This window comes from Myotis brandtii, unplaced genomic scaffold, assembly GCF_000412655.1.
Source record: "Myotis brandtii unplaced genomic scaffold, ASM41265v1 scaffold681, whole genome shotgun sequence".
Lineage (NCBI taxonomy): Eukaryota > Metazoa > Chordata > Mammalia > Chiroptera > Vespertilionidae > Myotis > Myotis brandtii.
The window spans coordinates 341,818-359,227 of NW_005370660.1; the positions used below are offsets into that span (position 1 = coordinate 341,818).

At 36.7% G+C, this 17,410-nt stretch overlaps 1 protein-coding gene across 1 annotated transcript; it reads left to right on the forward strand.

Annotated features, from left to right (window-relative positions):
• The first annotated feature begins 3,492 nt into the window (after window positions 1–3,492).
• On the forward strand, window positions 3,493–12,802 carry LOC106723961 (mucin-7-like). Its single transcript, XM_014529500.1, has 3 exons — window positions 3,493–3,630; window positions 5,014–5,083; window positions 11,129–12,802. Exons 2-3 carry the CDS (start codon window positions 5,030–5,032, stop codon window positions 11,705–11,707), a joined length of 633 nt encoding a protein of 210 aa, XP_014384986.1. The 5' UTR covers window positions 3,493–3,630; window positions 5,014–5,029; the 3' UTR covers window positions 11,708–12,802.
• The last annotated feature ends 4,608 nt before the right edge of the window (window positions 12,803–17,410 follow it).

The following is a 17,410-nucleotide window of genomic DNA, read 5'->3' on the forward strand; positions in this document are numbered from 1 at the left end:
TTCATCACAGACATGAATCAACCCTTCTCTTGTGTTTGGGAAGTAAGATTCTATCTTTTACAAAACTTCACTGGATTCCAGAATATGCCAGAAAAATCATTTCCTTTTCATCTACTGTTCTGTTTATTAAAATAATAAGTTAATGAATACAAATGCTGTTAATCCACTCCATAACTCAACCTTAGCAATTCTTTTATGGTGAGGACTAGCTATGGACAGAGAATGAATGCCCATTGGTCCTTCTATATCCCCTATAGAATGATATCTTTCTTTCTTTGCCCTTTTAGTCCAAGACCTTTTCATTCCGTGTCTTTGTCCTCTATTTCAATACAAAATGCCATCTTTCCAGTAGGCCTAAAACTCCAGAGCTAGACATGGCAATTACAAAAATAATTGTAATTTCTTTCAATGAAGAAGAGCCTTACTCAAAGGAATGATTTAGCTGAGATTTTGCTGAACCCAAACCAGAAAGAAATAATCAAAATGAAACCTCAAAATAATAAAAAGAAGAAGCAGAAGAAAGTGATCTCCAGGCTAACAAGGGTTAGTTTTATGAACCTGAAGCCAGAGGTACATAGCTGACACAAAAGGTCTAGTCATGACAAAGGAAGATTGATGAACTAACTTATGTGGGGGAAATGGAAAATGCCAAATGAGGCATTTTACTGGGAAGTGCAAACTATTTATCTAACCTTCCCCTAATAAACATACTTAGAGAAAGCAGTATTGAGAACATTTCAATGTCACCATTATCTATTGTTAGTCCACTGGCTTTGTTACATTAAGAAAAATGAGTGTCCCCAACAGATTCCCAGAACACTATATTTGCTTCTAATGATTGTTCTAGATCATTGATAATTATGAACTATATGGAAGTACTTTGAAAAAAAAAGACTTGAGGCACATTTAAATATTAGGATTGATAATAGCAGAAAATCAAAACGGAAGATGATGCACATAATTCTTTCTCCTTTTTCTTGAATATACAGACATAAGTTAGATTATATGGTCCCTAACAAAGCTAGCCAAGGCTGAGACAGGACTTTCCACCAGGTCAATTTTCCATTGTGCCATTGCCAAATTCTCATACTCTTAAATTCAGATTATTCATCTAAACCTGAAAGTGAATTCCATAGACTCTCCCATCCTGCAAAGGTCTTCTAAAAACTAAAGGAAGTCAACTATCAAATTTAGTAAAAAAAAAAAAAGATAGATTTTAAATTATAAAAACAAATTCTGAAATTTGTATTGATACAGCTGTCTTAATGCATTGAGTGAAATAATTGATGTTCTCCATATTCTAATTAGTTTTTATAAAGGATTAAAAAGCATAAAGTAATCTCAAAAATCTATGGGGCTGGGGAACAGAGTAGAAAGAAGGTTGATAAAAACCTTCTACTATGAATTTTGCTTTAATGGACTTTTCAATTAACCAACATCTGGTCCTGATTGAATTAGGTAAGAAACTTTTTTCCCATCTATAAAGTATTTTGATGTGAAGGTGAGAGGGTAGTGAAGAGCAGAAAATCAGCTGTATCTTTTTTACTGCAGGAAAGCAGAATTCAGTGAGCAGTAGGTACACTTTGAGGTTATCATGTTATGCCCCGTGTCCCAACACCCAGTGCTAAATTAAAATACTATAACATAATGGTGATTTATAGTCTGTATGTTAGTAATTTCCATAGGTTAGGGCTAAAATGTGTATAACTTACGTATGCTGCAGCATGCTCATGAGTTCCTAAAATGCCAACTGCAAGAACATTAAAAAGATAAGTGATATTCATTATTTATTGGAAAATAAGATCTGAAAGGCATTGGATCAAATTATAATATGTTCAGTTATTCTTATGCTTTCCCAATATTTAAAGAAAATTGAACCTGTTGCTTTCAGGAGTGAATCAAGACTGGAAATAATTAGAAATTTCTGAAAATCCTATTAATGTATTAGGTTATTATAATCAACTAAGTGAGCACTAACTTAAGGTGATTTGAGAATTGTTCTAATAAAGCCATGAACTCAGAAAAATTTGTTTTAAATCAATAAAAATTCTACTACATAATTTGACCATAACAAGCATATTGGAAATACATATCACAGGTTAGTAGCAAAAAAAGAAAAAAGAGGGAAAGAAATTGATATTATGACCCATAGCTACTAAGTGCTATATCAAAACTACTTCCCACTGATAGCAAGTCAATAGCTGAGAGCCTATAATTTAGAAGCACAATATAAGACCCTTTAAATTATCTAATGTCATTATCACAGCAACTTTGTAAGGTAGATGCCAGCCTTATTTTGCAGATAGGAAAAGTGAGACGTAGAGAAATTAGGTAACTTACCAAATATTACATTGCTACTAAGTGGAGAAGCCAGGAATCAAACCCAAACAATTTAATTGAACCTGCCCTCAGAGACCATATGTGAAAAAGAACAAATTGACTGCCTAGAAGTGGAATCACATCTTTAACATTGTATTCCAGTTCAACAACTTTACATAGTAGAAATATTTAATTTTTGAAACCTTTAGAAAAGTTGTTTTTAAATTTATTTCTAAAGATAAGTATTTATAAGACAACTGGTCTACACATTCAAGAGGTCAATGTCATTGGGGGAAAGAGAGAAGAATGTTCTAGAATAAAATAGAGACATAACAAGTAAATGTAATGTATGCTCTTTATTTGAGTCCTAGTTAAAACAAAACAAGTAAAAATACTTTTGGCAAAATTCAGGAAATTTTACTATAAACTGAGTTTTAGATTTATATGTGAATTATTAATGTTATTAGATGTTGCTTGTGTTATGTTATAAAAAAAAAGAAGTTTTAGAGGTAAATACTGAAATATTTACACATTAACTTTCATGATTTCTGTAATTTACCTTAAAATATTTCAGCAAAACAATCAATATTAAGCATCTAAAGCAAAATGTTAACAACTGTGAAATCTAGGGAATGAGTGCATGGTTGTGCTCTATACTACTCTCTTCACTTTTCTGTATGTTTGGATATTTTTCAAAATAAAAAATCAAATTTTTAAAAATTTTGCATATTAAAAAATTAAATGTTTATCTTTCAGCTCTAAAGCAATTGTTCTTCACCCCTATTTAGTATTTTGTTATTTTTTTAACCTGCCCTTTGCTACATCATATTTCTTGGTGCTCCATCACAAGAACTGTCAGAGGGCACTCCCTCTGCTTACTCCCAGAGGCCACCCGGAAAGGGTGGAAGATCTGTTCCTGCTTGGAAGACCTGGGCCACAGTTGTTCGAGTCTACTTAAGTGTCATCAATCACATTCACACTACTATTAACCAAATAAATTATTCATTGAGAACCTCTTAATGACACTATGTTCATTAGGAAGAAACTGATGCACAAAGGGCTACTGTCAACCTCAACAAATTACAACTATCCTTTCTTTGTCTTTGAAATCAAATTCTTTGACAGAAGTAACCTTATCCTAAATCTAATAAATTTCCCATTTCCCAAAAAGAACTCAACTGGAAAACTATAAAACCTGAAAATCCTCCTGTGCTTTCTCCTCTTCTGCTTCCAGTTACTACCCCAAAAGGATCAGCTGAAGGTAATCAATTGGACAGAACAACCTAAGAAGAAAGAGTCACACCAGGCCAGGTATATGAATATTTTAGAGGTATTGGGGACTAATATATTTTAATGTAAACTAAGCAGCTTTCAAGTTATATATATACATTAAGTAATAGCAGTCATTATCCTAATATTCTTTTCTCTTCTTGTGAGCTGTTAAACTACATCATAGGAGGCTCAACTCCTGTGTTTATTTGAAGAAAATGTTATCTGTGGGGAATACTGTTTAATCTTGACAACAAAAGAAGACAATCTGATAGTATGTTAGTAACCTGATAAAATAATAAGAATTTCTTTCTCCAATTCAACAAGACATTTTTCTTCTTGATATACTAGTACTATACTCATAACCACTACTGAGACTTTACCATGGACTGCACATTGTCCTCAGTACAATTTGGAATTTATATTATTCCAGTGGATCCTCATGGCAATCTTAACATGTAAAACTGCAACTCACTCAAAGTCACACCTAAATAGCAGGGCTGGGATTTAAAACAAGTGTGATTGACTCTAATACCAGTTTGATAAACCACAAGGCTATATTATGAAGTATATCTAATTTATTTGCCCTAATATATACTCTTTCTAGATAATAACCTTTATTTTGTTTTCTGAAATCAAACTGACATGTATATATTGTATACATGATTAAATAAGAAAAATAAAAGGCCATGTCTTTCCTTTATTCTCCCCTCCTCCAATACATAGCCAAAAAGTAAAATGATATTTTGGAAGTAGTTATTTTTAAAAATTTTTATTAAATCTGTACTATATGCTAAGCATACTTATATAAAAATGAATAAAACATGATTCCTGTTCTTTAGAAATTTAGAAAAAAAGGCATCAAATGGCAAGATCTTCAGTAGAATGAAGTTTCGGGACAAGTCTGTTTGACAGGTTTTTTGTCCTAAGTAACAGCCTCAGAACATAGAAACAGGAAGCATCTGTCTTATTTAAAAGAATGTCATGAAAAAATAATAATAAAAGAATATTATAAAACATTTACAAAACCATGTTTAGTAAATATCAGGTAGTTTGTATAATGGTTCACCTAACAGGAAACTTCTACAATTAGAATAGAAATAAGAATAAAATGATTTCCTTTCTTATTGCTAAACTTCCTAACATCTTGCCCTTTCTAGGCAATCTTTAGTATCAGTAGAAAATGTTCATTCAAGTTAATTACAATAAGACTTTCTTGACTTTGTTATACTGCTTTCTCCAAAAAAAATGTATATTAGCTTGAATTTTGCCTCACCGCTATGGAGTAGACATATATAAACCATTTTCAGAAACAATTTCTCTCTTTTAAACTGCACTTTCTAACAAAATTTAGTCATTTACCAAAATGTGCCCCGGTGCCACAATAATATAACCAATAGTGATCCATTCTTCTGCTTTTCCTAGGAGCCAATAGGAAAAGATGAAAACTCTGCCACTGCTAGTGTGCATCTGTGCACTCAGTGCTTGCTTCAAAGTAAGTGCCCACCCAAACAACTTTTATTCTTGTGTATCAATAACAAACATCTAGTGTCCATACTTGAGACTTCAAAAGTACAACGTGCGATTTTCTATTTCCAAGAAGCTTGATATCTTTTGTTTTCTGTGGCACATAAGACAATGGATAATTAAACCAAAAGGAAATTATTTATTTCACTTAATTGATATTGATGTAGCACCAACTTTATCATGGGTGTGATGAGATCAGATGGAGATGCAGAAAACAGATCCTGTAGGGCCTCATTAGTGTAAAACATGGAGTCTCAGTATATGAGAAAGCCTCAAGATGATGAGAGTGACATGACTCTGGGTGTGAAGAGAAAATGAATTGTAGGAGACAAAAGTTGAGGTAAAGCCCAGTCAAGAAACTATAGCAGTGGCCCACATAAGAGAAAATGGTGACTTGCACTAAATGTCAGCAATTAAAACAAACCATGAGGGTATATTTTGGTGATTACATCTACCATAACTCCTGCTGCAGTTGGTGTATAGTAAAAGAAAGAAATGAACAAAAGAGCTACGTTTCAGACATGTCACATGTGAAATGACTATTAGACTTCTACAAGGAGACGTTAAGAGGCAATCAGAAATACACTGTCTGGAGTTCAGAAAGAAGTCAAGGGGTGACGTCTGTATTTAGAACATATATGAAAACATGGGACCTTATGAGATCACCCAAAGAGATTGGATATGGATAGAGAAAATGGAGGAACTACAAAAGGGAACAGGAAAGCATGGTTTCAAAAACAAAGAGATTACAAAATGGACTCTATCTTTAAGATATTTAGGGTTGGTTTAGAAAAGAAGATTAAAATTAATAATGATTCAAGGTGATACATAGTGGAATAAGTAACCATATTTGCCTCTAAGGCTATATATCTATATGTATTTGTTCACTTTTATTTTGACAAATTTGAAAGAAGGGTCAAGAAGTAGAATGTAGATTTGTTGCATGAAGCTGAATAGCCTCAGAATATTATGACTAAAAAAGTAGATACCTTATTGGTAGATAGAACTTATTCTTAGATACTCTCATATTTCCCCACTTACCACATAATATCGCCTCACACAAAAAATCTTGGGTTTTTCCCTGGACCTAGTGCTAATTTCTGTGATTCTAGCAAAGAGTGCACTGAAATTGGGCTCAGAAGATGTGAGTTTAAGCTTATCATCTGAACATCCAGATGAAGCTGAGTTACAACCTATCTATAGGGCCCCAATTGCCCAATATGAAAATAGAATAACAGTATATGCTTCACTAGGCAGTTGAAAAGTGAGAACACATGCATTTATAAAATGTATAGCACTGCATAGATGTAAAAATTTTGACTATAAGATTGTTATAATTTCTATTTATATGCTAGTTGTTAAGAATTTCAAGTCGAATATGCCTGGTGGTATTAGCTTTTTAATAAGTCAAATTTTACTTACTACTTTGGTTACTAAAAACCTCTAGGTGGAAAGAAATGTTATTCCAATCAACACAAATCATTGTGCAGCTGTGGAATGACTAAAGCCCAGTCTTTATTTTAAGGAGGCCCTTCAAGGTACTTCCTATAAATCCATGCACTTAATGAACCACCCCTTCCACAGTTCAGGATAAATAAAACCGCCCAATTCTCCAATGCTTCCAGTGAGAGAAAGAATTTCCAAAGACCTTGAATATGGGGAAGTGGCTCAGGAATACCTTGACTTGGTCCTTAGAAAATGGATGTACCAGAGTGTGGCACCAGCTCGCAATCGGAGATCAGCCCTGGAGTTCTAACAATAACATACTGTGCTTTTATGGAATGAGTTTAGGGAGCAGATAGTCTGGTTGCTTTCTTTCAGATGCTGCCAAAAAGATTGAGGGGATGTATTCTGGAATCAGATCGGAGCCCTGTTAAACATTACTTAAATATACTGCTTCCTTCTTCTTTGGAAAAAAATTACAGGTTTTCAAATGATCATAAAAATAGGCTAGTAACCAAAAATGAAGACATTTAGTGTGCTTTCTAATTTCAAGTAAAAGCCATTTTGACCTTGTACTCTTCTAGTTCTCTTCCTTTCTATTTCTCTATTTCTTTTATGGCCTGATTTTTCCTCCTCCTTCAACTCCCAAATTTTAGCATTCCTATAGTTATTTGGGGAATTTTCAGCTTCCTCCTACCCTTCCTTTCTTGCTCCAGGTGTCATGTGCCTCTCTACACCTCTCCCTCTCTACACCAGCCCACTCTCCCCTCACTCCTCACCTCTTCTTCCTTTCTTCCACCACTCTCCCAAAAAGTGTGGTTTACCTATGGACACACATTCTCCTAAAATTTACTTAATCTCTCTGGGATTCAGTTTTCTCATCTGTATAATGAGGATAATAATAGTACTCACCTTCTGGTGTTGCTAAGGAATTAAATAAAGTCATATTTGTAAAAAAAAAAAAAAGGTTTTTACAAATATAAATAGCATGTGAACAGGCAAATGAGGATATCTTTAACACACTCTCCCTGGCTTATCCATATTTATTATCAGCACCTCTATACTTCAGTTATTATGTTCAAACGTTTAGAAGGCATTTTCTACTCCTCCCCCTCTCAAGTTTGCCTAAACCCAATTCTAATCAACAAGTTTTGTTAAAGGCATCTATAACTGTCAATCGTAATAATTAGTCAAACTGGTTATTTGAAACAAGTTCTATGCACCCTAGCTGGTTTGGCTCAGTGGATAGAACATTGACCTGTGGACAGAAGGATCCCGGGTTTGATTCTGGTCAAAGGCGTATATCGGGTCCTGGTTCAGGCATGTGCAATGTATTTCTCTCACATCGATATTTCTCTCTGTCTTTCCTTCTCTTTTCCACTCTCTCTAAAAATCAATGGAAAAATATCCTCGGATGAGGATTGAAAAACAAATTTTTCTATGCTAAGCTAGCATTAAAATAGAATTTTAATTATTTGCTTCATATTAAAACATCATAGATACTGTTAATAGCTGAAACTTTTTCACATCCTAATAAATACCTTTAAATATTAAGATTTTATTCAATAAAAAAATTTCTTTATTATCAATTCATGCATTTATTCATTCCATAAATATCTAATGGTGCCTGTTATGTGCCAGGTATAAATTCTACATATTGGGCATACAGGGATTAACAAAACAAGTTCCTGCCCCCTCATGAAGTTCATCATCTCATTAAGGGAATGAACAGCATACCTATTTCAACGCATATTAGTCATGCAATAATAATTTTGGATCTGGAATTTAACCTAATCTGAATTATTTTCTAAATGAGTAAACTGAGATCCAGTGAAATTAGTGACTTGCCCAAAGTCAGTTATTTAATGGCAAATGCAAAACAGACCCAAACCCCCATTGGCTGCAGTGTGTTTCAAACATGCTCCTGTAAGAGCTGGAAGTCCTTCTTAAATGAACTAACAAAACAGAAATAGGCTCATAGACTCATTGCCAGAGGGAGTTTAGGAGACTGGGCAAAAAAGGTGAAGGGATTCAGAAGTACAAATTAGTAGTTATAAAATAGTCATGGGGGTGCCAAGTACAGCATAGGGAATAATATTATAATAACTAAGTATGGTGCCAGGTGGGTACTGGAAATATTGGGGGGTCACTTTGTAAAGTATATGATTTTCTAACCACTATGCTATACACCTGAAATTAATAAAAATAATAATAATAAATGTAAACTGAAATTTAAAAATAAACTATTTTTTAAAGATTTGGAATTTCTTCACACCATCCTCAGAGACCACCTCGGAAGGGAGGACTGAGCTGGTGGGATGCAAGGCACCCATGCCACTTTAATCAGAGAGTTTTTGTGTTTATCTGGGTTGTATACTGAATCTCAGGAAAAGATTCACTTGATCAATTTGACCTGCAAATTTTATGTTCAGAAACCTACTGCCCTCTAATGGATGGAGTCTCCTGAGAGGTTCGATGATCAGGGGAACATCCCAGATTCAGTTACAGATTCCGGAATTCTATGTTCTTCCATGAGAGATCTATGCAAAACCATCAAAGTTATGTGGATAAGAACTTATTATTTTTTAAAATATATTTTATTGATTTTTTACAGAGAGGAAGGGAGAGGGATAGAGAGTTAGAAACATCGATGAGAGAGAAACATCGATCAGCTGCCTCCTGCACACCCCTCACTGGGGATGTGCCAGCAACCAAGGTACATGCCCTTGACCAGAATCAAACCTGGGAACCTTCAGTCCGCAGGCCCACGCTCTATCCACTGAGCCAAACCAGTTAGGGCAAGAAGTCATTATTTTAACTGTGGATGCTCTTGAATAGGAATTGAAATGTCTTGGATAATTTAAGTTTCTGAACAATGCTTTCTGAAGTCATTTTTTAGTCTGGGTGTGTGTTAGTCTCTGAGGAAGCTAACTTAGCTGAATGACTGCTAAGTCTCTCAGGGGTTGTCTTGTTGCTTGTGCTAAATTCTGTCTCTGGAGACAGCTTTACAGTGTGGGCCTGGAATGATTTATATATTTGGTGGCCTAAAAAAAGGGTTCTTGTGGAAATCTTCGAGAGGAAAAATGTGACCTCTTCTTGCTTAAAACTTTGGGAGGTGCCCCTTTAGCTTTATGTTAAATTTCTTTTCCTGCTTTAAAGTAATATAATTGATCATATAAAATTCTAATATGAATGGAATACAGAAAAAAACATAGACAAATTGCAATATGTTTAGAGATAAGAAACTAAAACAGCCCAGCTGGTGTGGCTCAGTGGTTGAGCATCAACCTATGAAGCAGGAGGTCACGGTTAGATTCCTGGTCAGGGCACATGCCTGGGTTGTGGGCTCAATCCCCAGTGCAGGCTATGCAGGAGGCTGCCAATTAATGCTTCTCTCTCATCATTGATGCTTCTATATCTCTCTCTCTCTCTCCCTCTCCTTCTCTGAAATCAATTAAAAAAATCTTTTTAAAGAAACTAAAATAGTGATGTACTCTAACTCGAATAATGTCAGCCATGGTTAACAGAGCTAAGAATGTTTATCTTGCAGAATATAGACCCAGATGGCATGGTAGGTATTTTTAAATTTTGGAGGGCTCCAAAATCTTCCATGTACTGCCAAAGCATAGAATTAAAACCAAGAATGGAAACCTGAAGAAATAAGTCTCTATTCAGTTAAAAATGGAAATCTCAAGAAACGACTTTTATTCCATAGCAAGAACTCTCTAGCTGCTAGAGTCTAGCATGCCACCTTGGGAAATATAGTAGTGAGTTTCCAATCAGAAGTTGTCAAGCGTGGCCTGGAAAACCACTAAGGAGGTGTATTAGAAAAAGATCAAGTATCATATGTACAGTTGGGCAAGATCAGTATCCTTTTCAGATGTGAGACCTTTGAGAAATCATAAAAGCTGTAGGTCCTCTATTTAGACAAAATGAATAAACAATAAAAATTTCTACAGTATCATAGGATTCATGGATCCCTGACTTTCTGTAATTCTAATTTTACAATGATAAAGTTAAAAGGTAATGGCCAAAGTTCTTTCTCCAATTTGAAAATTCTAAACACTAAGTTTCCTACACTATGTAGGCTATGAAGTTGAGTTGGGATATTTGTTAAGTTGATTGTTTGGGTTTTTGTCATTTTTTTGTTTTTTGATGATCATAGATATGAGGGTGTGATTAAGAAAGAACTTCTGGATCTCAGTTTAATGTCTTTGACTGAAATTTCATGGACAAAGGATGGCAGCAGGAGAGCCCTTTTGCTCAGGCAGTAACTTGATCATTTTCTATCAGAAAGATGAGAAATACAAGCAAAAAAGGGCAGATATAGCTAGTTCTCTAGGTTTGAACCCACAGGAATATATCCATCTTAGTGAAGTAGGAATAAAACAATTGACAAAAAGCAACTCTCTAATAGCAAGGCATTATTGAGATTTGGTGAAATTAGAAGGATAATGACTCAACTCACTGCAAACTCACTTCTACTCCCAAAACTACACAAATACTGCTCATCACATTTCATTAGTATCCTCTAGTTGATAAATCAATGCATTTTCTTTCTTTTCTTTAGGTCAGTGAAGGTCAAAGAAAGGAATGGAACATATATCACAGAAGGAATCATAACCATCGTGGATATATATTAGACCACCAATCACCGTTTCATTCTCAGTTTCGACCTGACAGGGCACAATTCTATCACTTTCTTCATCACCGCAGATACTACAGACCTTTACCTTCACAGTGGGAAAAATACAGAGGCCAAAAACATTACTGGCCACCTAAGTGTTTAGATAAAAATAAGACCGTCATTGAGAATAATACTTCAGAGGCTACCACCCAAGTTCCACTTATAAATCTCACATCTAATTCTGTCAAAACTACTCCCTCTCCAGATGTGGAACCTACACAGATTTTTGTCACCACATCTGCAAGAGAAAATACTGGCACCGCAGACTTGTTTGCTATGACATCAACACAACAACCCCCAAATACACAAACACCACAACCTTCTTCTGCCTCAATAGAGAATACAGTTTCCCCTGCTGCTGAACAAGAAACTTTATCTCCTACTCAAAATGCATTTCTTCAATTCTTGCAATATATAGATAACATAGTAAAGAAACTTTCTGATCTTATAAAGAGTTCATAGTACATCATACATTATGAAGTGCTCTGTCATTAGATAGAGTTGATGAGTGCAGAACTACTACCTTTACTTTCACCACTCTTCTCAAAGTAAAATTATAATATTCCTTAAATTTACAGCACTATCACTAACCTTTGAATATATACACCTCACATGACCTATTAGCAAGAAAAACAAATTCTAGCTCAAAAAATCATGTGCATGACCATGAATTAGCATCACTTTGTGAAAACTATAGAGATAGCACACTGAGGGAGGGAAAGGTCATCAGATAAAAAGAGAAAATTGTATAAATCACCAACCATTTATTATTCCCTAAATGTTGGAAATGATAAATTCACTACATTGTTCCCCTAAACCAAAACTCACCTAAGTTATCTAATCCACAAGTAGAAAGAATAAAATGAAGTCTCTCTAAATGAAGAAAAATATTTCATTATCTATAGATAGACCTGTCATTGTATTACAGATTAGTGGCAAAAATCCTCTAAACAATTGTATTAAACCTTAATTCCATTGCACAAAATATGGAAAGGAAAAGTTGATTCGAAGTGCAAGGGAAATCTGGCATCAAGCACAAATGAGGACTCCAACACTTGATTTCTGAGAGCATGTAATTATTTAGGCTTCATGATTGACATTTATTGTATTATATCTACATTAATTCAATCTAATGTGCTTGATTCTAGACTGTGTGAACCACTAAGAAGACTTTCTATGTTATGTTCACATGGTGCTCATAATATTTTATTATTAATTCAAGTAATTCAATTTACTACTAATGCAATTAATTTATATTAATTCAATGTGAAATGTATTCAACAGTGAAATATTCTCTAAACCTCTTAGCCATATGTTTAAATGTGTTTTAAAGCAAACCATGTCAAAGTACTGCCCTGGTGTCAATTTTGCAAAATTGTCTTTGAAAATAAACTCTAACTCTAGTCAGTAGAAGAATAAACACTATCCACTTGATATATAGAGATAATGTTCATCTGTGATGTGAAGGTATTTTCATTTTCTGTCACTACTTCTAAGAACTCTAATGATTATATTTAAATTTTTTGCCAACTAATAAAGACTTTATGCAGCAATCTATTTTCATTTTGTGTATTCGGAAGCTCCTTGTCTCATTTAGATTCTGAGATGGGTGAAAAGAGATCTAAATGAAGATTTGCATTTCATTAAAACTGCCACTAATTAGTCAGTGACCTGGTTAGGGCTATCAATATCTCTGAACATCAGTTACTTTCATCTTTCAAATAAAGTGGTTAATTTACTTAAATTAACTTAATATTTACTTAGTCTTACTTATTAATATGTTTCCAACCCAGATATTGTGTTTGCCCTATGCTTTTCACTTAACTCTCTTCCTTCTAGTCTCATCTTAATGTCTATCTGTATTTATTTTAAAGGAAGAATAGCAATTTTCTCTAGGAATACTCCCCAGTTTTAGAATAGTCAAACTATAATACCCTAAGGCTGAAGACTTCACAATTATCAGCATGTACTTCATTTATATGAACAGAAATTCTAAGTCAATATATAGGATGGAATGGAATGGAATGGAATGGAATGGAATGGAATGGAATGGAATGGAATGGAAGGAATGGAATGGAACAGAATGGAATAGGATAAAGAATCACATTGTCCTCAGCAAGAACTGTGTACATTATAACAAACACTATACCAAATTTCTTTGAGCACTGTGAGAGACAAAGAAGAGGAAGTGATTAATACACGGATTAATCAGAAATGGGTTATGTAGTCTATGGCCTTTTAGTATTAGATTTCTGGTATCTGATTATGTGTTTTATCATTATTTTAAAAAGTTAATATTATACAATTTGTTTTTACTAACATAATGTGATTAGTTAGGAAGCAAAATGAGGAAGAATTCAATCTCTTATTGGCAAAAATATCTAAAAACTTTGTAAAAGAGAATATACAGATCAACAATTTTAAAGTTTGTGACAATTGCACATTTTAATTGAATCTTTATAAATTGCCTTTAAAATAGCTCACCAATGTCCCATATACCAAGAGGTCGCTGGTTCGATTCCTGGTCAGGGCACAAGCTGGAGTTGTGGGCTCAATCACCAGTAGGGAATGTGAAGGAGGAAGCCAATAGATGGTTCTCTCTCATCGATGTTTCTGTCTCTCTTCCCCTCTCCCTTTCTCTCTCCTTCTAGAAATCAATAAAAACTGACGCTCTAATGTATTACTCATAATGATATTCTTGAAAATGAAAACTTATAACCTCCAAATTTAAAAGACACTGAAACCATGCAGCTTTACTTCTTAAAATCACCAAATATCCTCAAAGAATGAAAATTGTTAAGTTTAGGCAAAACTATTAATAATTAGTATATGGAAGGAAAAAATGGATCCTTAAAATATTGAGAAATTTTTCCTTTTAGTGTGTGTAAATATAGTGGGGGTTTTTTAAAATAAATCAGCAAATTAATTAAAAACTACTTCTCTTTATGATAATCCATAATTCCTTTCCTGTTGGTGCTATAGGAGAGACAAACACAGTGGCTTAAAACAATATTTGTTGTTCTATAATCTGAAAGCCAGAAGTCCTAAAATCAAGGTGTTTGCAAGACTGCATTCCTTTTGGAAGGCCTAGGGGACAAACTGTGTCCTTGTCAGCTTCTCAAGGACACCTTCATTCCTTGGCTTATGGCCCCATTCTTTCAAAGCCAGCGGGAAAGCATCTCCAAATCCTCTCTCTCTCTCTCTCTCTCTCTCTCTCTCTCTCTCTCTCTCTTCCCCATTTTGTTTTAGCCTTCCTCTCTTCCTTATAAGAAAATTTTTTATTATAGTTGGCCCATTTGGATGGTTCAGGATAATCTTTCCACCTCGAGGTTCTTAACTTAGTAACATCTTCAAAGGCCTTTTTTCCATGTAAGATAACAGATTCACAAGTCTGGAGATTTGGACATGACATCTTCAGGGGGCAATTATTCTGTCCCCCACAATACATCAGCTCATCAAACATGTACTAAGAAGAGTATTGAGGAGCATTGTTTATTCTGCTGGTACAGCCCGGTATGTATTTTTGCCATGTAACTTAATGATAGCCTTGATAGAGGAAATTATATGACTCTTTTCATGTATACCAGATAAGTAGTACATGGCAAGATGGCTTTATAAAGAAGTTGTTACGAGACATGCTGTTTATCAGATCCACACACCGTCTGGTATATTAATGCTGGTGTTCAAGATACCCTGGTTTTACTTCGTAATGACCTCCAAGTGGGAGGAAAGTGCTGCCTGAGATTCGGAGGCGCCACGGAGTCGCCCTAAAGTGCTTCGTGTAAGTGAAAAGGTGAAAGTTCTCAACTTATTAAGGAAAGGAAAAGCTAGCATGCTGAGGTTGCTCAGATCTACAGTGAGAGCGGATCTTCTCTCCGTGAAAGGGGAAAGCCAGGCTTGACCTTGGGCGGGGAGGATGTGTTGGCCACACTGAAAGGTGGACCAGCACGTGGCTGGGTCCTTCTCCAGAGAGCCCCTGGGTTCTGGGGTGCCGGCAGGATGTAACTTGTGGCCTCACCATAGGCAATGTTTTGGGACTTGGCTGCTCTTAGGATCTTGTGCCTGGAAATAGCCTGAAGTGGCCCAGGAAGCAGAGCATTGGTGCCAGTAGTTCTCTAGCAGGGACCAGGGCCCAAGGCCCCAGGGTTGGAAGAAGACCAAAGGGGTAGCTTCCCTGGAGGGATACTAGAGCTTCCTCTGACCCACCCAGCTCTTCCCCTGTGCTGTCCCAAAGTGGCTGCCCCAGCTACGGATGGATACCTGCTTCTTCCAGAGAAATAAAACTAGTTTCTATTTTATGTTATAAAATAAATAAATAAATAAATTGGTGCTGTGTTGCAGTCACACCTCAGACTGCCAAAGTTCCGGCCAGATTGAGTGATAGGTGCTTAATGACAGAAAAGGCGTTAGAACCCTGGCTGGTTTGGCTCACTGGATAGAGCGTCCACATGCTGACTGAAGGGTCCCGGTTTGATCCCAGGTCAAGGGCACGTACCTCGGTAGCAGATACCCCAGCCCTGGTCGGGTGAGTGCAAGAGGCAACAAATCTATGTTTCTGTTTCTCCCTCTCCTTTCCACTCTCTCTCTAAAAAAAAGGGGGGGGGAGGAATATCCTCGGGTGAGGAATAACCAAAAAAAAAGAGGAAGGAAGGAAGAAAGAAAAAAGACATTAGATTTGTGGGTGGAAGACATGAACTGAAACTGTGTCCTGATGGAGGGCAGACATTGAGCCTTCAGCAAGGGCCCCCAGACATGAGGGACACCAAGCCATTGACTGCAAGTGAGGGACAGTATGACTTGTTTATGTCCCATTGATCAAGGCTAACCACATGGCCAAGGCCGGAGTCAATGAGGAAGGGAGCCTCACAAGGATGTGGACAGAGAGAGTATAATCCATCAGTGGCCATTACTCTAATATACACCAAGAAGTATTTCTGGACAGTCTGAGGCTATGCTATAGTGCCTCATTTTCTACTCTTTGAACCCAGAACTTCTCCTTTAAAACACTTAATTGATTGTATAATTTGATATTTAACTTTGACTCCCTAGTAAAACATGCTCCTGGAGACAGAGATTATATCTTGTTCACTACTCTGTCTTTAGCACAAAGTGAATGTTTGTGCATGGTAAGCAAAAAAAAAAAAAAAAGAAGAAGAAGAAGAAGAAGAAGCAGAAGAAGAATTTGTTGCATTGCTTAAATTTAACCTTACATACAAGCACATTAAATATATTTACAAAACTGACAAAAATGGTTAATATAATTAAATTGGGAGATGTATTTATATATCTAGAAATATAAGATGAACTCCATATGTGATCTTGGATCAATAGACTTTAAAAAATACCAGGATGAAAGAACATTAAACACATATTTAAGATTATTAACATTTACTAGAGGCCTGGTGCACAAAATTTGTGCATGGGGAAGGGGGGAAGGGGAGAGGGGACCTCCGCCCAGCCTGCAATGACACCAGTGTCCCTCACGCCAGCCTCTGGCCCGAGGCCCCTCCCCTCCCTTTGCACGTCCGGGGCCCCTCCCTTCCCCTCCCTCTGCGCAGCTGGGGTTCAGACACTGGGCTTGAGTAGCCAGGGCGACGCCGCCAGCATCGCGCCCTGGCCACTATGGCCATCTTTGTCATGGAGTGATGGTTAATTTACATATTACTCTTTTATTAGATAGGACTAGAGGCCTGGTGCACAAAAATTTGTGCACTCTTGTGCACTCGGGGGGGGTGGGAGGGGGGTTCCCCAGCCCGGCCTGTGCCCTCTCGCAGTCTGGGACCCCTCGGGAGATAATGACCTGCTGGCTTAGGCCTCCTCCCGGGTGGCAGAGGGCATGCCCAATAATTCCTAGGAGCCCCTGGTCAGGCTCAGAGCAGGGCCGATTGGGGAGTTGGGGCACCGCCCCCTGTCATGCACAGAGCAGGGCGGATCGTCGGGTTGCGATGCCACCCTCAGTCACGCTCAGGGTAGGGCCAATTGGGGGGTTGGGGCACCACCCTCTGTCACACTCAAGGCAGGGTCGATGGGGAGGTTGCAGCGCCACCCCCTGTCACGCACAGAGCAGGGCCGATCAGGGGGTTGGGGCGCTGCCCCCTGTCACGCACAGAGCAGGGCCCATCAGGGGGTTGGGCACTGCCCCCTGTCATGCACAGAGCAGGGCCC

Coding starts and splice junctions, on each gene's coding strand:
- LOC106723961 (XM_014529500.1), top strand. CDS start 5,030: ATGAAAACTCTGCCACTGCTAGTGTGCATCTGTGCACTCAGTGCTTGC. Junction 5,084..11,128: donor CACTCAGTGCTTGCTTCAAA/GTAAGTGCCCAC, acceptor TCTTTTCTTTAG/GTCAGTGAAGGTCAAAGAAA.